Raw genomic sequence first — 24467 nt, 5'->3', positions numbered from 1 at the left:
TTTCTCCCAGTTGGGGGGTTGTCTTTTCATTTCATTCATGGTTTTCTTTGCCTTGCAGAAGCTTTTTAGTCTGATGTAGTCCCATTTTTAAATTTTTTTCTTTTGTCTCCCTTGCCTGAGGAGACATATTCAAAGAGATACTGCTAAGATCAATGTAAAAGAGTATACTGCCTATATTTTCTTCTAGGGCTTTTATGGTTTAATGTCTTACCTTCAGATCTGTGATCCATTTTGAGTTGATTTTTTTTTTTGTATGGTGTAAGATAATGGTCTACTTTCATTCTTTGCGTGTAGCTGTCAAGTTTTCCCAACACCGTTTGTTGAAGAGACTTTCCTGTCTCCATTGTATGTTCTTGGCTCCTTTCTTGAAAATTAGCCATGCATGGATGTGTGGTTTTATTTCTGGGCTTTCTATTCTGTTCCATTTATCTGTGTGTCTGTTTTTGCACAAGTACCATGCTGTCTTGGTTACTATAGCTTTGTAGTGTATTTTGTATGTTTTGAAGTCAGGGATTGTGATGCCTGCAGCTTTGTTCTTTTTTCTCAGGATTGCTTTGGCTGTTTGGGGTCATTTGTTGTTCCACATAAATTTTTGGATTCTTTGTTCTATTTCCATGAAGAATGTAATTGGTATTCATATTGGGATTGCATTGAATGTTTAGATTGCTTTAGGTAATATGGACATTTTAACTATGTTTATTCTTCCAATCCAAGAGCATGGAATATCTTTCCATTTCTTTAGGTCTTCTTTGATTTCTTTCAATAATGTTTTATAGTTTTCAGTGTATAGGTCTTTCACCACTTTGGTTAAATTTGTTCCTAGATATGTTATTCTTTTTGTTGCCATTTTAAATGGGATTGTATTCTTGACTTCTCTTTCTGCTAGTTCATTATTATTATGTTGAAATGCAACTGATTTTTGTAAGTTGATTTTGTACCCTGCAACTTTGCTGTAGTTGTTGATTATTTCTAGTAGTTTTATGGTGGAATTTTTAAGGTTTTCTATTTACATAATCCTGTCATCCACGAACAGGGAGAGTTTTACTTCTTCCTTTCTAATTTGGATACCTTTCACTTCTTTTTCTTGCCTAATTGCTCTGGCTAAAACCTCCAGTATTATCTTGAATAGCAGTGGTGAGTGTGGACACTCTTGTCTTGATCTTGTTCTCAGAGGGATGATTTTCAGTTTTTCATCATTAAGTATGTTGGCTGTGGGTTTGTCATATATGGCCTTTATTATGTTGAGGTACTTCCCTTCTATACTCATTTCATTGAGAGTTTTTATCATAAATGGATGTTGGATCTTGTCAAATGTTTTCTCTGTGTCTAATGAGATGACCTTGCCATTTGTATTCCTCATTGTGTTAATGTGGTGTATCACATTGATTGGTTTGCAGATGTTGAACCATCCCTGCATCCCTGGTATAAGTCCAACTTCATCATGGTGTATGATCCTTTTAATGTATTGCTGTATTCAATTTGCTAATATTTCGTTGAGGATTTTTGCATCTATGTTCATCAGCAATATTGGCGTTTAATTTTCCTTCTTTTTTGTTATTCTTGTCTGGTTTTGGTATCAGGGTGATGTTGGCCTCATAGAATGAGTTAGGAAGTGTTCCATCTTCTTCCGTTTTGGGAATAGCTTGAGACGGAGAGGTATTAAATCTTTTTTGAATGTTTGGTAGAATTCTCCAGAGAAGCCATCTGGTTCTGGGCTTTTGTTCTTTGGGAAGTTTTTGATTACCCTTTCAATCTCTTTACTTGTGATTGGTCTATTCAGAGTCTCTATTTCTTCTTGATTCAGTTTGGGAAGGTGTGTGAGTCTAAGAATTTATCCATTTCTTCTAGGTTGTCCAATTTGTTGGCATATAGTTTTGCATAGTATTCTTTTATAATCCTTTGTATTTCTGTGGTATCCATTGTAATGTCTCCTCTTTCATTTTTAATTTTATTTATTTGAGCCTTCTCTCTTTTTTTCTTAATGAGTCTGGCTAAGGGTTTATCAATTTTGTTTATCTTTTCAAAGAACCAGCTTTTAGTTTCATTGACCCTTTGTATTTTTTTTCAGTCTCTATTTCACTTATTTCTGCTCTAATTTTTATTATTTCCCTTCCTCTGCTGTCTTTGGGCTTTGTTTGTTCCTCTTTTTCTACTTCTGTTAGGTATAGTTTGAGATTACTTATTTGAGAGTTTTCTTGTTTGTTGAGGTGGTTCTGTATTGCTATAAATTTCCCTCTTAGTACTGCTTTTGCGACATCCCATAAGAGTTGGTATGTTGTATTTTCATTTTAATTTGTCTCCAGCTATTTTTTTATTTCTCCTTTGATTTCTTCATTGATTCTATGGTTGTTCAGCAACATGTTTTTAAGCTCCATATATTTATGACTTTCCCAGCTTTTTTCTTATAGTTGATTTCTAGTTTCATAGCATTGTGGTCAGAAAACACACTTGATATGATTTCAACCTTCTTAAATTTATCGAGGCTTGCCTTATTTCCCAACATATGATCTCTCTTTGGGCATGTTCCATGTGAACTTGAGAAGAATGGGTATTCTGCTGTTTTGGGCTGGAATGTTCTCTATATATCTATTAAGTGCATCTAGTCTAGTGTTTCATTTAAGGCCACTGTTTCCTTGTTGACTTTCTCTCTGAATGATTTATCCACTGATGTAAGTGAGATGTTGAGCTCCCTTATTATTATTATGTTGCTGTCAGTTTATCCATTTAGGTCTGATAATAGTTGCATTATATACTTTGGTGCTCCTGTGTTAGGTCCGTATATATTCATAAGTGTTATGTCCTCTTGGTGGAATGTCCCTATTGTCATTATATACTGCCCCTCTTTGTCTCTCATTGTCTTTTTTATCTTGAAGTTTGCTTTGTCTGATATAAGTATGATTACACCCACTTTATTTTGTTGCCATTTGCTTGGAGTATCATCTTCCATCCCTTCACTCTGAGCCTATATTTGGCTTCAGAACTGAGGTGTGTCTCCTGGAGGCAGCATATTATTGGATCTTGTTTTTTAACCCATTTAGCCACTCTGTGTCTTTTGATTGGAGAATTCAATCCATTTACATTTAGAGTGATTATTAATATAGGAGGGCTTTTATCTCTTGTTTTCTGGTTGTTCTATATTTCCATTGTTTCTTTTCCCTTATATTTCTGACTGCCATTTCAGTTTGGTGGTTTTCTGTGATGATTTTATGGGTTTCTTTTTATTTATGATTTGTGGCTATGCTCTGATTTTTTGTTTAGTGGTTACCATGTAGTTGATATAAAAGATCTCATAGATGAGATGGCCCATTTTTGATAGCCTCTTATCTCCTAAGCAGGTTCCATCCCTTTTGTCTTACCCTACTGAGCATTGCTATCACAAAGTATTCTTTCTTGTGTTGGGAGTTTGTGACTAAATTGAAGTGTTTATAGTTATTTTTTGTGCTTTCCTTCCCTTTATGTTTTATCCCCAAAGCCCTCATTTATCTCCCAAAGCCCCCTGGTACATAGTTGTACATTTTTAGTTGTGGGTCCTTCTAGTTGTGGTGTGTGGGACGCAGCCTCAGCATGGCCCAGTGAGTGGTGCCATGTCCATGCCCAGGATTTGAACCAGCGGAACCCCAGGCCACTGAAGCAGAGTACATGAACTCAACCACTCAGCCATGGGGCCAGCCCCAGAATTTCTTCATTTTAAAAAAAATCTTAGTTCTCGCTCCTCCTCCACCTGAAGCATTTCTATATTTCTATCCTCTAATAGACTAATTCTGTCCTCTATAATGTCAGCTCTATTTTTTTTTTGTTTCTAGATTATTTTTAATCTTATTAGTTGTGTTCTTCATATCAAAATTTCTGCATAGTTTATTTAAGGGCTTCAATATTTTTGGTGAAGTATTTCCTCTGCTCATCAATTTTATTCCTGAGCTCATTGAACTGTCTTTCTGAATTTTCTTGTAACTTATTGAGTTTCTTTATGACAACTGTTTTGAATTCTCTGTCTGTCATTTAGATTGTAATCTTCTGTGACTTCAGGATTGGTTTCTGGAGACTTTTCATTTTCCTTTGGCTCTGCAGTGTTGCTGTAGTTATTCATGGTGTTCGATGAATTAATCCTCTGCCAGCACATTTGTGATTGTATCAGGTCACAGATTCCACCTGCCATCACTGGTTGGTGGGGCGGGGTGGGCAAGAGCTGTGTTTTCTAATCTCACTCTGGCTGCTGATTGTTGTGTTGGTAGCACCACTCTGCATTTGTGCAGACTGGCCACAGCTGCTCAGCAGGTCATGCTTCCATGGGAGAGGCTTCTGCACTCGGTGAGGCTGGTGGCTGTCATGCAGGTGGAGCTGCTGCACTAGGCAGGGGACTGGCCAAGCTGCTTTGCTAGGTGGGAGGGTCACTTTCTTTCACTCAAGCTGGTGCTGTACTCACAAGGTGGTACAACTGAGCTGCCGTGCATGGTGGGTGGGGCACCTTACTTGGGGCTGAGTCGCTGCCTCTTGGTAGGGAATTTCCCATAGGCTGGACCGCTTTGGTAGCTGGGTGCTCCTGTGGGTTGGGCTAGCACTCTGAAAGCATTCATGCCTATAGGCTTGGCTGCCCCTGCCTCCACTTACAGTCGTGCCAGTGTGAGGATCCACTACCTGGATCACTGCCACTGGGGAAGGGGAGGGGCCCACTCACCTAGTTCCACTGCTTCCTGGGGGCCCAGTCCACCCACCCTCAGGTATACGGCTGCATGGATCTCTCTGGTTTCCTGTTGTGTTGTGCAGGGAATCCTCTGTTGGTTGATGAATGTCCATTTAGTTGTAACTTAGAGGAGAGAGACAAAGGGAACAACTCACCCTGCCATGATGCTGATGTCACTCTCCTAGAACTCTATACTATATACTTTTAAAAATTAAGTTGTGTCATAAGCCTTTTTTGTGGCATTCAGTGTTTTGGGAAATTTTCCTTTTCTATGGAAGCTTAATGTTCCTCCAATTTTTGGTGAATGTGATAATTATGCTTTCCCTCCTGTGGGTGTTGGCTCTGCCGGGGGTGCTTTGAATCCATTCTCCTGTGCCCGGCCTCACAACATGCACCATTACCCTGAGAAAGTTAATCCCTCTGTCCATGGTCTTCTTCTCTAGAATGCTGCTCATATGTGAAGGTAGATTACTCTCACCAAGATGTCTTTTTTCCCCAAGAGTTCTTTTTTTGTTTGTTTGTTTATAACTATACCTGCCATACATATGTATTGTGTGAATAAGTCACTTTATTTATTTATCCATTCTCCCATGTATGGTCATTTGGCTTGTTTTCAGACATTTACTGGAAAACTGTGCTGCTGTAAACACATTTGTCCATGTCCCTGGTACATACCTGCTAAAGTTGATATTTGGAATATATGTAGGTGTGGAATTGTTAGATCATGGGATGTGGGGATGTTCAACTTTACAAAAAAGTGTTTAATTTTGCAAAAGTGATTGTACCAATTTACATTCCCATGAGAATCCTAAAGGCAGGTCACCAAGGTCTCCAGATACTTATGATCCCATTCACCACCAGTAGGAGTGTAACGGCTTGGCCCTTTTGGTAAAATAACTTGATATTTGGGACTATAAAACTGGTCATATCCTTTGGCTCAAGAATTCCATCTTTAGGAATAACTACAAAGAAAAGAACTCAAAATGCAAGAAAATATTCGGCACACAAAGATGTTCACTGCAGCATTGTCTATAACTGAAAAACGCAGGAGAAACTCAGAATTGAAGAAATGTTCAGTAGAGTGTAGTAGATTGACAGTCTACTGGATGTAAAATGTTAGCTGATGATATTCTTTGTTTCCATTTCCCTGGTTACTGGTGAAGTCGAATACCCCTTCATGAGTTTATTAGCCACTTATATTTTCTGTTTTTGAAATGCCTGTGCATGCCTTTTACCAACTTTTATTGTTTGTTTTCTAATTGATTTATAAGAGTTCTTAATATATTCTTAATACTGATCTTATTTTGTTGTATCAGTTGCAAACATCTTCTCCCAGCTTGTAGCTTATCTTTTCACTTCTTTTAAGGCATTTTTGTTAAACAGAAGTTTTCATTTTTCATGTAGTCAAATCAGTAAGATTTTTCTTTTATGGTTAGCAATTTTAGTGTCTTATTTACTAGGTCATTTTCTACCCTGAGGTAGGAAATATATATTCACTTACATTTTCTTCCAATAGTTTTAAAGTTTTGCTTTGGACATGTAAGTGTTTAACCATCCATGGTTGATTTATGTATGGTGTGAGAGAGGGATCTATTTTATTTTTTCCACGTGGATAGCCAATTTGTTGAACAACGTTCCTTTCCCCGATGATCTGTCAAGTCAACTTGGTCAGATATAAAAGTTGGGTATATCCATAGATAGGTAAGTTTTGGCAGTTTCTTCTACTTAATTGTCACTTGTTTTATTCTTGTGCTGCTATCAGAGAGCCTGTCTACAACAACACTCTCATAAGTCTTGATATCTAGTAAAGCACGTCTCTCCTTTTACTCAACTTCTGTTTTCCCTATTCTTGGCCCTCTGCTCTTTCATATACATTTAGAATCAACTTGTCAAGTTCTATGGAAAATGTTTGTTCGTGTTTTAATTGGAGTTGCACTAAGTCTATAGTTCCATTTTGGGAGAATTAACATCTTTATGACATTGAGTCTTACTATCTTTCCATTTATTTATATCTTCTCTAATGCTCTGTGGAGTTTTAAGTTTTCTGTGTCCATTTCTTACAGATTTTGTGGTAGACTTATTTTTAAGTATTGATAGCTTAGCTTTTTTTCTTTTGTCTCAGAATGCATTTTTCAAGTTGAGGCATAATTTACATACAATAAAATGAACCTGTGTTAAAGGCATAGGTCAATGGTTTTTGGCAAATGTGTACACCTGTGTAACCACCACGGCAAACAAAATATAGAACATTTTTATCACCCCAGAATGTTCCTTGTGTCCCTTTGCAGCCAATCCTCAAGCACCAGGAAATTTCTAAATTATTTGCTGTCACTATAGAGTAATTTTGCCTTTTTCTTAAAGAAAAGAACTTCATATAAATGGAATAATGAAGTATTAAATTGTATGTGTTTGGTTTCTTTTACTCAGCATAATGTTTTTGAGATCCGTCTGTGCTGTTGCATCTATCAGTAGTTTATTTCTTTTTCTCACTGAGTGGTAGCTTTTTCTCAAATCTTTGAGAATCAGAGTTTAACTTTTTTTCCGTCTTTCCTCTACTCGTGATTTTTGGCCAGCCCCTCACTTTCTACCTTCAGCGATTCCTGATTGCAGAGAATCAGTGTGTTTTTTATCCTAAAAACTGAGCCTAGTGCCCTCCCTCCTACATCCAACTAGGCTTCCTAGGACCCTTCTAAGGATGGTAGTGGGTGGCCATCCTGAATCATTTCCTCACAGCTTCCTTCCAATTAAAAGAGGGAAACCCCACAAATTCACAGGTCCTTGTCCAGTGGGGAATTCTGGCCAGCTTGGGCTCTGGAGACAGCTGGACTTCCTGTTGACGTGTCCGCAACTTCCCGCATGGGTTGCTCAGGCCATAGCCAGCCTGAGTGGCTGTGCCCAGATGGTCTTTCATGGGCTCTCTTTGTCTTTCAGGACAATCCTGAGAAGACGGCCGCATCAGAACAAGGGGACTTTTACATCACGGGGGACCGAGCCCGCATGGACAAGGATGGTTACTTTTGGTTCATGGGAAGAAATGATGATGTGATCAATTCTGCAAGGTCAAGCTGTGTGCTCTTTTCTTCTCCCTTTGAAGCTTCATGGGGGAGGGGAGGTCACATGGAAGAGTCTGTTTTTCTTTTCCAGCTACCGGATCGGGCCCGTCGAAGTGGAAAGTGCCCTTGCCGAGCACCCAGCTGTCCTGGAGTCTGCTGTGGTCAGCAGCCCAGACCCCATCAGAGGAGAGGTAACCAGTTCAGTCAAGAACATTGCCTCCTGGTTCTGTGCCTATTAGCACCCGGAAGAAGAAGCTGGAAGGCCCAGATTCCCTCGTATCTTTCCCCTATTCAGCTACCATAAAGTCTGAAATGCCACCATCAGACACACATTCCTTTTGGTTGAGCATTTTCCTCATGTCTTTAGAGATATAAATACTCTCTAGAGGGACACCAGGGGAAGATATCAACACTTTGGTGTCAACTGGAGACAGAACTGGGTCCAAAAGAGGCTGACTGTTGGGTGGGAGATCTTAGTGGTAGGTGCAGGCTTTTCATCTATCCTGTCCCATAAAAAGTCCCTTTGCATTTGCCGATGAGGACATAGCACGTGCACCAGGAATGGTTGCTGGTGGCTCTAACCTGGGGGGAACAGCCAGCTTGAGGGGTGACAGAATAAGTGTCCAAAGTGACCTTGATCTATCGGAAAGATGGGCCAAATTTGATAAACTAGGCTTTCTCAGGAGAAATGCGAATTCCTTCCCAGGGGCCCCAGAGGAATAGAGAGAATGGGAGGAATAAGCTCATAAGCAGACTTATGTACTTTTCACTGGCTGTAAATCCAACATAATCCCAAAGTTTTATGTAGTTACTTTATGAAAGTTGATGCAACATCAAGCTGCATTCTCAGAAGCATCAGGGCCGGAGGAGTGATTCTCGAAGTCTGGGCCCTGGACTGCTCGCAGCTGCATCCCCTGCGGCTCTTATGAAGAAGCAGATTTCTAGACCTCAAGTCAGACTTGCTGAATCAGAGTGACTGGGGGATGCAGCCCAAAGAAGCTTCATTTTGACGAGAAGCCCCTAGCCAAGTGATTCTGATGCCCACTAAAATTTGAGGCCACTAATGCAGAGTGAGGGAGGTGAGAATCCCATCTATATTCTGGAGAAATGACACCTGGAAAAGTATGCCTAGTTCTGCGTGCTGAGAATTAACTGGGGCTGTGACAAATGGCTGTGTGCCCAAAGTTAATCCATGCAAAGCATTCAGAACAGAACCTGGCACACAGGACCTGCTCAATAAATGTTTGGTAGTTTTTAGTAGTGAGAGAAAGCCTTTCCTAAAAACAAGATCTGCCTGAATATGAAATGGTAATGAGATGCCCACTTTTGGAAGTATGCAAGGACAGTGAATCACCGCTTAACAGGATGTTGTTGGTAGAGCTGTATGCTGGTATGAATAAACAACCTTCTGGCCTTTGAACTCTTCCGTTCCTAGCAGAAGCCATGTCCTGTTCTGCCTGAGTTTGGGACTCTTCCTCTTCCTTGGCAGGAGGCAGCCTGCAAGAAACACGTGGGCAGAGAAAGCCAAGGTGCAGAATGTCCTCGGGAGGTCTGCAATAGACGCTGTGCTGCAAAATGTTTACTGATTGCAAACGCTCACACGTGCAGTCTCAGAAAGACCCACCTCCCCTTGAAAGCGCTCTGCATTGTTCCCCAATCCTCCCTGTCCAAACCTACACCTAGCTACCTTCCCAGTCAGGAAAACCTGGACATAATGGGCCCTAAGGAGTATGTGAGGCTTCTCTCTCCAAAGTATTTGCATCTTCAGCAAAGCATGTTGGCGCCTAACGGTGTCATTTCAGGTATGGGGAGTACTTTGGGAAATAGGTAGGAGTCGGAAATCCACAAAAGCCAATGCTCCTGACAGTTGATCCTGGAAAGGGAGGCAACAGAAAAAAGTTAGTGTTGTCCATTTCACTGGCTAAGCCCAGGGAATTGGTAGAAATTTCTGGTTGGGCTGGTAAAAGGGAGCACTTGCTCACGAGGCTGGGTTAAGGAGAAAAGAGTTGTCCTACAGGCCTGATTGTTTTCTTGGCAGGTGGTAAAGGCATTTATAGTCCTTTCTCCAGCCTACTCCTCGCATGACCCCGAAGAACTAACCCGGGAACTCCAGGAACACGTGAAAAGGGTGACCGCTCCATACAAGTACCCCAGGAAGGTAAATGTCTGGGGGTTCTAAGACATGATGGGCAGAGAATTGAGGGGGCACACGCTACCCGGGCTCCCACTCAGGACTCAGCACTGGGGAGACAAAGGCACAAACAGGCCCAGCCGCTGCTTCAGCCTTTTCTCCCTGTTGGTCACGAGGCTCTCCCCAAGGACATCTTGTTCCTACTCTAAGAAGTGACTGTAGATCAGATCCTGGGGTTGTGCTGAACCACTGTTAGAAAGATCGCATGCTCCAGGCTCTGGCTGTTTTGATTGTTGCCATTTGGAGAAAACCGTGAATCACAGAGGCTTTCTGATGGAGTGGCTGAGGGTAATGACTCTTTCAGGACAAAAGTCCTTCCGGGAAATGATGATTTCAAAGTGTTTTTGTTTTTGTCTTATGGTCACTAGGTGGCCTTTGTTTCAGAACTGCCAAAGACAGTTTCTGGAAAGATCCAAAGGAGTAAACTGAGAAGCCAAGAATGGAAGAAATGAGATGCAACCCCAGAAAGTTCCCACAGGCCTCTGAAGCTTCTAAGAGGAATTGGTGGATCAGTGGTTAGTCCCCACTTGGAGCATCATTCCTTCAACCCTATGGCCTCAAAGGCTCTTGGCTTCCCAATGGACATCTCCAGAATCACTGGATGACCCTGGAAGAGAAGAAGAGCATCACTGCCCCAGAGCACATGGCCACTGCCCAGTCTAGCAAATGTTTGGTGGCTCGACTTCCCCCTCTGTCTGGAGGCATCTTCAACAGCTGCCCGCTGGTCTTACTTCCTAGGAGCTTGCAGCTGGCCCTCCGAGGGACAGGTCATCATAGCGTCAGAGCGCTTGTGATCTCATTCACTGCCAGTGGGAGCATAACCACTTGACCCTTTTGATAAAGCCATTTGGTAATCATATCCAGGGCCATAAACATTGGTCATACACTTAAGCTCAGAAATTCCATCTTTGGGAATCACTACAAAAGGAAGGGTTCAAAAGATGTTTACTGTAGCATTTTTTACAACCATAGGGGAAAAAAAGGAAAAAATTCCGTGTCTAAACAATAGGGTAATAAGTAACTAAATTGTAGTAGATTAACTCAACATATTACGTGGCGATCAAAATATGCCTTGGGGAAAACTTAAGCTATCTTACTTTTAAATTGGAATAACAATAACACGTGAATACTGGAGAGTCACAGCTTTGAAAAATAAAGGAAAGACTGCAGAAGGAAAAATGACGGGAAGGAAGTATGCTGAGATGTTAATAGCAATTTTCCTGCATATAGAAAATAATGGATGATAGTGTTTTCCTTTCCTGTACATTTCTCTATTTTCCAAGTTTTCTCAGTGATTATATATAACTATTTTAATGAAAAAACTATTTTAAAGAAACAGTCTCCCCAAACCACACTCTGCCTCATGTCTGGTTCTTCCTCCACACCCTAAGACATCCTCCCCAAATGCGAGTGTATTACATCTTACCCAGGAAAGACATGAGGACCTGAAGCCACGTCCCAGGCCCAGAAACAGAAAGGAGTGACTCCAGGCAGCAGAGACCAGCCAGGCGGAGAAGACACAGATGAAAACTCAGAGTGAGCGCAGCGCTGCTTACCTGCCCCCTGCTCCTCCATTCACGCCCCGGTCATTATTTGTTCAGCACCCACTTGGCGCTGGGCTCTGGGGGTAGAACGATAAGGAAAAGCCAACCCAGCCCTCCCTGCCTCAGCCAGCTGGGGCTGCCAACCAAAGTCCCACACACTCGGGGCCTTAACAACAGGGATTTATTTCCTCGTTCTGGACTTGGTTGGAAGTCCAAGATCGAGGTGTTGGCAGGACTGGTTCCATTCTGAGGCTTCTCCCTGGTTTGTAGATGGCTGTCTTCTCCTGTGTCATCACGTGGCCTGTCCTCTGTGCGTGCCTGTGTCCTCATCTCCTCTTAGGAGAATGCCAGTCACGTGGGGTTAGGCCCACCCTAATGAGCTTGTTTTAACTTAATCACCTCTTTAAGGGCCCCGTCTCTGAATACAGCCACGTTCTGAAGTGCTGGGGCTCAGGACCTCAGCATATGAATCTGGGGGGGCAACATTTCAGCTCATGACGCTACCCCTGTGGAGTTTACGGTCTAGTGGGGAGGTTGATATTGTTCATCAAAGGATAATGCAAATAATACCCAACTGTGATAAATGCCATGAGGGAAATAGTACAGTTAAAACATAGTTGGGGGACTGATGGAGACTGGGGGGAACCTGGAGTGTTGGGGGGCTTCCATAAGGAAGTCCCCACTGAGCTGGGATTGAAGGAAAGGTGGCAGTAAACTAAGGGACTGGGGCTGAGCTTTCAGAACAAAGGATACCCACTTGCAAAGGCCCTGAGGTGGGAAAGATGGGTTTGATTTCTAAGAACAGCTCAACTCAGCACAAGCTATGTCCAGGCACAGTTCTAAATGTTTTAACTCTCAGCCATCCTGTTGGAGAGGTACTGATAATATCCTTTTTACAGCTGGAACAGAGAGGTTAAGCAATTTGCTGAAGTTCGCACAGCTAGTATCTCACAGAGATAGAATTCAAACTCAGGTGGTCCAGCTCCAGCATCCGCACATGCTCACCTTTCACAACTGATACATGCTGGCCCGGTTTTGGGATTTTGTCTTTCTCCCATGAGGGCGAGGGAACTGACAGGGAAATGATCATCTTAAGGTTTCCTAGCCCTTAAAAGCAAAGTCATGTCAAAGTGACTGACTTATTCTTTTATTTGAATAAATTTGACATGTAACATTGTGTAAGTTTAACGTGTACAGTGTTACTTTGATATATTTATGAATCATAATATTATTGTCTATATAGCGATATTTATCACATTACATCATTACGGCACAATATTATTGTCTATTTTCATTGTGCTGTGCATTAGATCTCTGCGGCTTGTTTACTACTCGTTACAGGTTTGTACACTTAAATGCCATCACTCTTATGCCCCATCCCTGGGGAACTACCATTTTACTCTCTGTTTTTTACAGGTTTAACTTTTTTAGATTCCACATATATGTGATGTCATACAGTACTTGTCTTTCTCTTGTTGTTTATGCTGTTCATTTTATGGCGTTCCTAGTCTGGGCAAATTCTCTTCATTCTAAAGGTGGAAATTCAGAAAGGTGATTTGCCCCAGGTCTAACAGGAGGGGGCGCAAGAGGCGAGGGAAACAGGCAGGTCTGACTCCTCAACGTCACTAGTGCTCTTGGGCTGCGCTTGTAGTCCTGGCATGGGCGGTGCTGGGATTCCTAATGAGCCCCCAAAATGTTACATCCCTGAAAACCGTGGCTTAGGTGAAAATGACACCTGGGCAAAGTGGCACCTGCCATTGCTGTCTCTGTGGTTACACTCATCTCCTCTCTAAGCCTCAGACGCCTTGTCTGCAGGGCACATGGCGTCTGGATTCCCCTCTACCACCCCTCTGGGATGAACCAGTCTGTTCTTCTCCAGCTGTAATCAGAGCTCTCCACCCAGGGGCCTTGGTTCAGACTTCAATGAGGACAAGCCAAGGATGATGAAGGTTGGGGAGACCCAGTCACCTTCCCCCAGGGGCCCCGCTGACACACCTGTCTCCCAGCCAGCTCTCCCACAGTCACCTCAGCCCAGCTCAGCTCCAAAAGGAAAAAGGCAAAACTCCCAGCTGCAGCTGGACCACACACCACCACCCAACACTCCCCAGCTGCATCCCCAGCCCCAGAAGTGGTCAGTATAAGAGCCGCAAGGACAAGTGCTACCGCCATCCTTTACTGACAATATATTCGATGCCAGGCGTTGTGCTAAATGTTCTGTGGAAATCCTTTAAGTCAGTATTCTCAGTCTTTACTCATTCCCATTCTACCTTCGTGATTGTAGCTCTATCCACATACCATCTGTGCTATAAATCAACTTGCTTTTAAGAGAAAATATCTTCACCCTAAGCAATAGATCATTCATTAAAGGGTGCATCTGGAGTTCTATTCACTTTTCTCTAATATGCATCAAAATAACCATGAACGTGAAAACTCATCTAAAATCACCTTGCAGATCTTGGCTATTGTGAATAATGCTGCAATGGACATAGGGTGCATATATCTTTTTGAATCAGTGTTTTCATGTTCTTTGCATAAACACTCAGAAGGGGAATAGATGGATCATGTGATATTCCTATTTTTAATTTTTTGAGAGCTATCCATATGTTTTCCACAATGGCTGCACCAGTGTGAAGCAACCTAAGTCCCCATCGATGGGTGAATGGGTAAAGGAGATGCGATACGTGTACACAACAGCACTCTACTCAGTCACAAAGACAGACAAAATTGCGCCACTTGTGACATGGATGGAACTTGAGGGTGTTATGCTGAGTGAAGTAAGTCAGACGGAGAAAGACAAACACCGTATGATTTCATTCATGTGTGGAAGACAAAGAAACAAACACACAGATGTGGGGAACAGATTGCTGGTTACCAGAGGGGAAGTGGGACTGGAAGAGGGTGAAAGGGATAAAGGGGCACATGTGTACAGCGATGGATGGAAACTGGACTATTGGTGGTGAACGGAATGTGGTCCACACGGAAGCTGAAATGTAATGATGCACAACTGAAATTTACACAACGTTATAAACCAGTGTGACCTCAATAAAAAGTTAATTAATTAATTTAATAAAATCACCTTGCAAAATCCACTTTGGGGAAAATTGATCTAACTGAATTCTCACTGTGATCCTAAGAAGAAAGTATTATTATCTCCAGTGAACAGAGTAGAAGATTGAAGCTCGGGGGGATTTTGCACGGCAGCCCCTCCCCGGGTCTGCACTCCCTCTCCTGCTGACAATTACCGAGACCACAGGCCACCTTTCCAGCGTCACATGTCTTCCTCCTCTCACTCTCGGCCCCATTCCTTTTGTTACTGATCTTCCCTTTGCTCTTCCACTCTGCCTCTTCCTGGCCTGAGGACTCAATTGCATGTAAGGCTCAGCCTGTAAGTCATTTCTTCTGCAAAGATTGCCCTGACTTTTGTGGGATCCCAGGACACCCTACCTAACCCGTGGTGGCAGAAATAATGGAGATATTGAGTGGGCTTGGCTTGGTGGCCTACAGTCAGAAAATAGCTTTACGTTTTTTCCTCCTACCACTGATATTCAAAGCCAGTACGTCGCTCTCTCTTTCTCATCCAAAGGATGGTAAATCCTTGGGCAGATCCCTTATCTTTTCATTCTTTGCCAAGTCTCATTTTCAGGTACTAAATGTTTAGTACAATCCAAGTCAACACTTAAATCCAGCTTAGAGCTGCTCCTCTTCCACAGCCAGCCTTGCCCAGGGAGTGTGCTGTGTTCTCTCACACTTCCTCAGTCAGCTGTCTGCTCCCCTCTCCCAGGGTCTGGCAGGTCAGGGGAATGTGGTAGAGGGGTGAGATGTTCTCCTGACAGGTGCTGGTGTGATCCCACCTCATGCTGCCCTGATGTGGACGAACGCGTCTTCAACCTCTCCCTGCTCCTTTCTTGGATCCCCATCCAATGATACACTCTCTTCTCTCTATCCTGTGAGGGCGCCTTGCCCAGGCAGGCAGCCATCTTGGGTGGAACCCTCTCAAATCAGCTCAAACATGGTGGTCTTCAGTGATGCCCTCTGGCCCATTGGCCAAACATGCCACATTCCTGCTCTGCCAAATTCTTCTTTTCACTCTGGTGACATCTTGGAGTGAGTGGATGGGTTTTTGGAACTTGGAATGCACCCAGTGGGGGTGAGGGGAGAATTTGGGTGAAATGGAGTCTCCCCTCTTCAGTGCAAGAACGTAGACTCTGGAGCCAGACTGCCTGATGTTTGAATACCAGCTCCTGCACTGTCTAGCTGTGCGGTACTGAGCTTGCTATTTAACCTCTTTGTACTTCATTGTCCCGTCTATAAAATGGGTATAATAAATGGCACCCACCCATTGGATGGTTTTGAGGTTCAAAGGAGTTTGTATTTGCAAAACACATAGACCGGTGCCTGGCACAGTGTTAGTTACTAGGACAAGTCATTTTCGTGAAGTACTTGCTTATTATCTTCCTAAAAGCTCAACAGTTCCCTACCTCCAAGTCTACCTGCTGGCTCTGTTGGTAGCATGCTGTCCTATACAGGCTAGAGGTAGGTAAAGTTCTAAACTTTGGGGCCACCTTTGAGCACATTGTGTGGAAAACCTCTCTTTAAGCTGTGGATATTTCTCATCCTAATCTCAGCTTTGGGCTTCAGCCAAAATTCTGAGAGAACAGGGAAAGTCTCATTTAACATCCTCTTTCATGAGCATCACACTGGGCTGCTACTGTCTGATCTTTCTGTCCATCTTCCCCAGCAGATTGTGGGCTCTTCAGGATCATGAATCAATCAGGGTCGTGTCTGCCACCCCAGTGCCAATTTTAGGACCCCTGCCTAGTAAGCATCAGTAAAATACTCATTGAATGAATGAATTAATGAATGGAAAATAGGGTACTTTTCAGAGGAGAATAGGGCACTGAGGAAGCTTCAAGTAAGGATTACACTTGAAGACCATCCGCCTCATATTTTTCTCTCAACTAATGTGCCTGTTTCTTTCTTGATCACTGAAAAGTCCCTAAGAGACGTCCTCACTTGTCCCCAGGCAAGTCACTTCCCCTCTCCGAGCCTCTTTGCCTCCTTGTACATGCTAGGGTTTGGGACGTTGCCCGAGACCTATTTTTCCCAACCTTGCCATCGCCAAGGACTCCTTTTTATCCTTCTGCCCATCATGTTGTGAAAGGTTTTGTCTTCCAACTGGCATTTCCTCTAAGCCCACTGAGTTCAGCACAATTTGAGGTGGTGTCAGCTTTTACTGAGTAGTAGTGCTTGTGTGTTAGCTATAAGATGATCTTTTTCTTGTTTCAGTATTTATCATGGATTTGGGAACGTATCTTTAGCTAGAAAAAGCCCGACATCCTGTTGTGAGATTTTGCAAATCACCGCAGCATCTTTAAGGAGAGAAGCAATGACATCCAGGTATGCCTGGACGGAAACACTTTCTTCCTCTTTGCTTCAGGATTTCTCTCTGCCCTGGGGTCTGCATCCATCATGCGTACTTGTCGGAATGAAGATGAAGGATTATGGTGGTGCTGACAATGATGAACGTCTACTTTGTGTTGAGCTTCTCCTGAACTGTGAACTGTGCTGAGGACTCGCTAGACACGACCTCATTTAAGCCCCACGAAAAGCAACAAAGGAGGCGTGTCTCATTCATTCTTTAACTTACCAAAAATCATTCTATCAGTTCGAGGCACTGAGGATACACCAGGGAACAAAAAAGACAGAATCCCTGCCCACTTGAAATTGCATCCATGTGGGAAAGAGAGACAACAGACAAATAATGAAAAAAAATTGGAGTATGTTCAATGGTCTCAATGCTAAGGAGAAAAACACAGTAGAGAAGGTGGATACAAACCATGGGAGGGAGGTGTGGGATTTTAAATAAGGTGGCCAGGGAAGGACATGTTGTGAAGATGACATTTGAACAAAGACTGAAACAGGTGAGAGAGCAAGCTGTGCAGATGTGGGGGGTGAGGAGGACAGTGTCCTAGACAGAGAGAATAGCAAGTTCAAAGGGCCTGTGGCAGAAATTATCTTCCAGATGGTTCCCGTTTACAGAGATGGAAACTGAAGCTCAGAGAGGTAAAATCACTTGCCCAAAGTTGCACAGTTCTAAGTGGCAGAGCTGGGATCTAAATACCAGGCCTGCCAACAGCAAAACCTAAATGAGCTAACATTGTAGCACAGAGCAAGTTCTCAGTGACTGTGATATCTAGTCTAGTCACTATTACTCAGTCCAGCGGTCAGCTGATCATACACAGCCTTGAACAGCGACCATTTCAGATTTTTTTCTTTTAAACTCACTTTTCAGAAACAGTGTTGCCTGTAAGAAAGACATTGTACTTTGAAGTCAGACCTGAGTTCCACTGTAACACTTACCAGCTGTGGGCCTCCGTCTCTGAGCCTGCTTCCTCATCTATGAGATGGGATTCCATATGCCTCCCTTGCAGAGATATGGTTAAGATTACACGTGAGCATAGTTACACAGCACCGGATGCCTGAAATAGCCATTATCCTTTAAAATTTCTTTTGAAGAAAGCTTGATTTTCCACCTCATAGCTTTCACACTGTGCTATGATGTTCTGAAATGTGTCCAGAGGTCAAGATTTTCTAAGAAGAAGAAAAGAGTAAGCCTGCAATGAGAGCTCATCGAAGTCCAGCATTGTGCCTTGGCAATGTCCGCTGGGGGACCAGGTGCAAAGGGCACCCAGAGAGGTATTTTCAGACCATCCTAAATAAAGCAGCATGTGCACACACACACACACAGATCTAGCCAGAAACACATCTGTGTATGTACAGCCACACAAAGACTCCCATACCTGCAAGCATACACAGATGTCTATGATCCCACAGCCCCACACACACTCACAACCACACTCACACACAAATAGACACACCTACACTCACACACATAGTCCTACACACATTCCAAATTCACACACAGACACATACACATAAACTCAAACACAGAGCCATACATACACAAAAGTCACACATAGTCACCTACACATTCACACGCATAAACACTCACAAACACACACTCACACATACATTCACACATACAGGTACACATAACCCCCATATACACATATGAGTAAGCTCCTACCCCCATACACTCACACACACAGACACACATGCACAAATTCACATGCACAGCCACACACACGCACTCACACAGAGAACCAGACATACACAACAGCTACACACACAGTCATATGCACACACTCACACACATTTGCACACACTTACACACGTACACATGGGCTATCACATGCACAGCCACACACATCACACAGTCATACTCATTATCATGTCAACATGTTTTATTTTCTTCAGAGCCCTTCTTCATTCAGTCAAATATTTACTGGGTATCTACCGTGTGCTGGATACTGTTCTAAGTTCTTGAGCTCAATCAATGTACAAAGTAGGCAAGGGTCTCTGCCTTCATGAGGCTTACATTCTAATAGAAGAAGACAGAAAAAAAATGAGAATAAGTAAATTCTTTAATATGTTTGAAAGTGATGAGTATTAAAGAAAAAATATTAGTGGGTAAGTGGGGACGAAGAACCAGTTTGGAAGTGTGTTGCAGTTTGAAGTAGATGGTCAGACTAAGCTTCATTGAGAAGGTGACAAAAATCTTTAGCAAAAATTTGAAGGCGGAGAGGGGGTTATCCATGTAGATACCTGGGGGAAGGTAGTCTGAGAAGAAGAAACAGCAAGTGCAAAGGCCCTGAGGCAAGGTGTGCCTTCAAGAACAGCAAGGAGGCCAGTGGGGCTGATGTTCAGTGAGTGCTAAAGGGATAGGACACCAAGCCAGAGAGGAAGGGAATGTGTGAGAAGACCACACAGAGCCTTGGATAACATGGTAAACACTTTGACATATATTTTGCATGAAACTGGCATTCACTGGTGAGTGCTGAGAAGACCTGTGACATGATCTGACCTCTGATCTACCCTTAACAATATCTAAAGTGAAGTTAGTCATTCTACACGTTATTAGCTGTCTCGCATCCAGGCTGGGAGGGCTCTGTCTTGGTCACCTCTGTGTCTATCTGAGAGCAGCAGTCAATAAATGCTTGTTGACTAATTGAGAGGGGTCAGACATTTCTAGGGAGGACAGCATTCCATGGCGTGTCTTGGGGAACTCGGCTCCAGAACCTCCAAACCAAATGGGTCTGTGGATTCTTTTGCCCACTTTCTGGGAGAACGACTGTATTTTTTGAGCTTCCTTTCATTTTGGGGACCCTAATTACTGCTCCCAGGACCACGACCCTTATTCTCCAAATCTATTGCATCCATGTGACCAGCAGGAATAATCAACGACCCCCTAGACCCTCCATCCATGCAGCTGTGTAGATCTGAGTCCAAAGACCCCAAGTCTCCCATTCCAGGCTGAAGTCTCTACAGTTTACTGAGTGCTTACTGTATGCCATGCATTTGCTTTATTTTTTATTTTAACTTTTACTGATTTAATTTTTGAATAAGTAAATAAAATTTGAATTGAATGATTTAATTTAAAAAACTCACTTGGACTTGTTTCAAAGCCAAACCAGCTCCCCTCTCCAGAAGCAACTGAGGGTACCAGTTTCTAGCGTACCATTCTAGAGCTATTCGAAACATCTTCATGAGCTGGTGCTTGATGGGCATTCTCAACTCTACTCCCCACACATCTAACAGGTGTCCTAGGATTATCCCCCACTTTCTAGGTGAGAAGACTGAGGTTTGGAGTGGGGGGGGGGTAACGTAACTTTTTCAAGAGCACACAGCTCAATAGCAGGAAAATCCAAATTCAAATCTAGACAGACTTCAGACCCTTGGTCCTGAACCATGAGCTTCTACTGCATAGTCATGGATACAGAAGTTGCCAACCACTGGAGCTGAAGAACCAGCTGTGATCCTGGATGAGATTGCATATGGAGTGAGTACGGATAAAGGATATGAGGAGGAATCATCAAAAGAGACTGAGCGTGAGATGACAATCAGGGGAAGAAAAGGGCTAAAGGAGGTGAGAGAATGTACCTCAAGCTCATGGGAGCTGTTTCTCTCTCCCTGGTTGGAGCATGAAGTTGCTGGCAGTCCTGGGTGTAAATCTCCTTTTCACCCCCTGGATTAAAGGAACAGTTCCTGCTGGCCCCCCAGGTTCTAGGGCTGTACAATTCATGAACAAGGAGGACTGGCATTACCCCAAGTAAGGCTCCGGGTTGTCCACAGCTAATGATTATATGAGTGCTCCTCAAAGGCTGGAAGGATTCTGGAGTTGACTACTTGATTAGCTGTGCTCTGCTCCAAGGCTACAAGGATTCTGGAACTGTCTGCTCGGGAGGAGGGCGGACCAAGAGATTCCCAGAGACTACCTGAAGGGACTTGCCAGTGAGCGCTGTTGCAAGGAACGGACTAATGGGATCATGCCTCATGAGGGCACTAGCCAATCTTTAGAAGTCAGGGCCATTGAGAAGAGTCAAATCTCTAGGGGAAAGCAATCTGCAATGCGTAGGGTCCTTGGAAGTGAGTACCTGCCAGGTCTCAGTGAGGAAGGAGCACTGGGCAAAGGAAATGGGGGCTTCAGCACAACAAAAGGGACTGGGGTGTCTGGGAGAAGGGCTGTCAAAGGGGGATGGGCATTGGGTGCTGGTCAGGGAAGGAAGCAACTCTGAAGAGGTGAGGACGGAAGAATGAAAAAGAGCCAGCCATGGAAAGAGAGAGGGACCAGCAGGAACAAAAGCAATAAATATTCCCACCCAGGAGCTTGTAAGAAATCTTCATGCCTTCTTCTTTTGGAAAATAGGAGAGTAAATACAAGTGTCAGAGACCTTGAGCATTGTGGCTGCTGATGCCTAGATAAGAGGGGGTGGAAATGCAGCCAATTGGCAGGACTCCTGGAATCAAAGTTCATTAGACTTAAATTCTGCTACCCCTATCAAGGCGAGCATGGAGGAAATCAGAGACCAGCCTACACAGCCTTGGAACTACTTTCTCTGGAGCCAGTCCGTAGATGGAAACCATAATTACAACTGTTACAATTTATAAAGTCATTCTGTATGTTAGGTCCTCTGTGCTAGGTGCCTAGTATTCAAGACATCTCAGTCAAGGTTCAGTTGAAGGAAATAGATGCTACTTGTATTACTCAGCATTTACTATAGTAACAAACATCCAGGACATCTCAGCAGCGTATAATGATGCATGGTTTTTCCCATGGGTCTGTGGATTGGCTGAGGATGTGCTGGGCTCAGCTGAACTCCACTCCACATGTGCTACATTCTGGGACCCAGGCTGAAGGTAGACACCTATCTGGGGCATTCTACTCTCATGATAGAGGGCAGAAATGCTAGAATTCCTGATCAACCACACAACCACATCCACCTATTGACCAAAGCATATCCGTGGGCAAGCCAGGATCAATGAGAGGCGAATACATACTCTTGCCCAGATTGCACTGGGAAAGTCACATGAAAATGAATGGGGGCATATAATCCTACTACAGGGAGGGGGAAAAATATTGGGAACAATTCAATCTACCACATCACTGTATTTTAAGCACAAAGAGGTTTATTGTATAGAATTGGGTGTTCACAAATCTGTCAGAGGTGCTGGAGAGAGAGGATCCAGACAAGGTGTGGTGCTTTTGGAGAATGGCCCACCGAAAAGAAACTGAAATGGATGCTGAGTGCCAATTAACTCATAACCACAAGAAATTAATTTCTGGAAGAACCCTGTGAGGCTTGGGTGAATCTCCGGAAGCAACTGATGACTTTACAGGAAAGACTCATCTGTCTCCTGTCTCCTTCACAGTCTGACCATGCACTGGCTGTGGAAACTCCAGGGGCTTTGTATCCTGTCTGGGACTTGGAGGTCCAATCGCGCTGTCCACATTCATACCAGGGAATCGGCAGCCCTGCAGTGGGGCCACCAGAAGGTCCCTGCCAAGTTTAACTTTGCTAGTGATGTGGTGGGTCACTGGGCTGGCATGGAGAAGATAATGGGGTGGAGAAGAGGCACAGAGTTGGACGGATTGGCTGTGTTCATTAATCACCCATTCATTCAATAAATATTTATTGAGCGCTTATGTGTCAGGCACTAGGATAAGCTGTGAAGAAGATGTCCATCTCCAGTGAAGGCAGCATGGGGTGGGAGCAAGAGAGCATGAACTTGGCAGAAAGATGGATCTAAGAGACCAGTGCAGAGCGGAGCAAAAACCCCAGGCGGTTGACACACAGTTTGCCTGCACCTACTGCACATGCTTTGTTGTGACCTCCCAGAGTGAAACAAGGACTGGTGGATTGGGGTCATAGAGGAGGTGGATTTTGGTTTAATAAGAGAAAATCAGCACTAAGGATTGCAACAGTCTTCTCAGAAAGTTATGTGTCCTTGTCGTCAAGGGTGTGTACACAGGATGGCCACTAGGCAGGGGTTGTCAAAAGGGCTGCAACATGAGACATCAGAGAAAGAGAGTGATGCAGAAATATCTAATTTTCCTTTCCTGCCCTGGAATTCTAAAATTCCTCCCCACTCACTACTGATCCCTCCGCTGCCCTCGCTTGAAGTTCTGTGCACTTTTAGGGAGGATGGAAGGATTCATCTTGGCTGGAATAGGAGGAGAGGTGGATCTGCCAGCATAGGCTTAAAAGAATGGTGCCCAGAGGGAGTCGTAACTGTGATGTCATCATGAGGTCCCAACATCATGACACAACATTAATAGAGAAATTGCAGATGCTGGGCCTCTAGGCTGAAGATGGGTCATGGTGCAGGATACTCGTAAAAAAATTTGGTCAACATTTTAAAATTGAAAAATTTAAGATAAAAACTTAGATTTCTGGCTTTTCTTTAAAAGTTAGACCTCCTTGGAATAATGAGGAAGGACTTTACTACCGTGACTCAGAATCCTGAATCCATAAAAGAAGTGATTTAATAAATCTGCTATGTAAACATCAAAAACCCTCTCCATTGACAAATAACACTATAAGCAAAATCAGAAACTAACAACCACCGGGAGAAAGCATTCAACTTATATCACAGTAGAAGAGTTAATATCCCTAACGCAAAAAGAGCTCCTAGAAGTTAAGAATGAAAAGCTGCAACCCAATGTAAAAGTGGGCAAAGTATATGAATGGGCAGTTCACAGAAAAGTGAACTCAAATGGCCTTTAAATATTAGAAAAAATGCCCCACCTCACTCATAAGAAGGGTAATGCAAATTAAAACTTCACTGAAGTAATACTTTTTACCTACCAGTTTAGTTAAATACAAAAGTTTGACCATATACTCTGTGGACAAGGCTAAGGGAAATAGACACTCTCACGCATTACTGGTCAAAGGGCAAAATGGTACAACTCTGATGGAGAGGAATTTTGAAATATGTAACACAATTACCAATACATTTTCTCTTTGAATTTGCATTATTGCTCTCAAACTATTATGTGGGGACCCCTGAGGACACCAGAGATTCAGGGCACCTGTGAATTCAAAGCTATTTCAAAACAAAACTAAGACAAATTGGAATCGTTGTGCATCACTGGTGGGAACGTAGAATGGTACAGCTTCTATGGAGAACAATACAGCAGTTCCTCAAAAAATTAAAAATAATTAAATAGATTAAAAAATTACCATATAATCCAGCAATTCCACTCTTGGCTATATATCCAAAAGAACTGGAAGCAGGATCTTAAAGAGGTGTCTGTATATCCATGCTTATCAGTATTCACAATAGCCAAAAGGTAGGAACAAGCCAATGTCCATTGATGGATGAATGGATAATGGAGGATGCAGAGCTCATGCTCTAAAACAGCTTCTCCCCGAAGGGAAGGTGATCAGGGTTCTTATGGACTATGAAGGGGGAGGTGTCTCTGCGTCATCACTCAGGGCAGGGCATTTGGGGCATGCAGAACTTCCCTTCTTGCACACAGCACCTTTTGCATGCCTTTCCTTTTGCACATGGCACCCATCGCCATTCTTGGGCCTTCCTGGTTTGGACCATTTCTGCAGTTTGGCCATCTGGCAATGTTCTGCGTTGGTTCCTATAAG

The 24467-nt window shown here is 43.3% G+C and overlaps 1 protein-coding gene across 2 annotated transcripts in view; it reads left to right on the top strand.

Annotated features, from left to right (window-relative positions):
* The window catches only part of ACSM5 (acyl-CoA synthetase medium chain family member 5), a 36053-nt gene extending 24774 nt beyond the window's left edge, over positions 1-11279 (top strand). For both annotated transcript variants that reach the window (XM_070232230.1, XM_070232231.1), the window contains 4 exons: positions 7613-7740; positions 7826-7925; positions 9773-9892; positions 10294-11279. In XM_070232230.1, the coding sequence (XP_070088331.1) occupies positions 7613-7740; positions 7826-7925; positions 9773-9892; positions 10294-10377 (432 nt within the window). In that variant the 3' untranslated portion in view covers positions 10378-11279. The remainder of the gene's footprint in view (positions 1-7612; positions 7741-7825; positions 7926-9772; positions 9893-10293) is intronic.
* The last annotated feature ends 13188 nt before the right edge of the window (positions 11280-24467 follow it).

This window comes from Equus caballus, chromosome 13 (assembly GCF_041296265.1).
Source record: "Equus caballus isolate H_3958 breed thoroughbred chromosome 13, TB-T2T, whole genome shotgun sequence".
NCBI lineage: Eukaryota > Metazoa > Chordata > Mammalia > Perissodactyla > Equidae > Equus > Equus caballus.
This window is presented reverse-complemented; position numbering and strand designations above follow the sequence as displayed.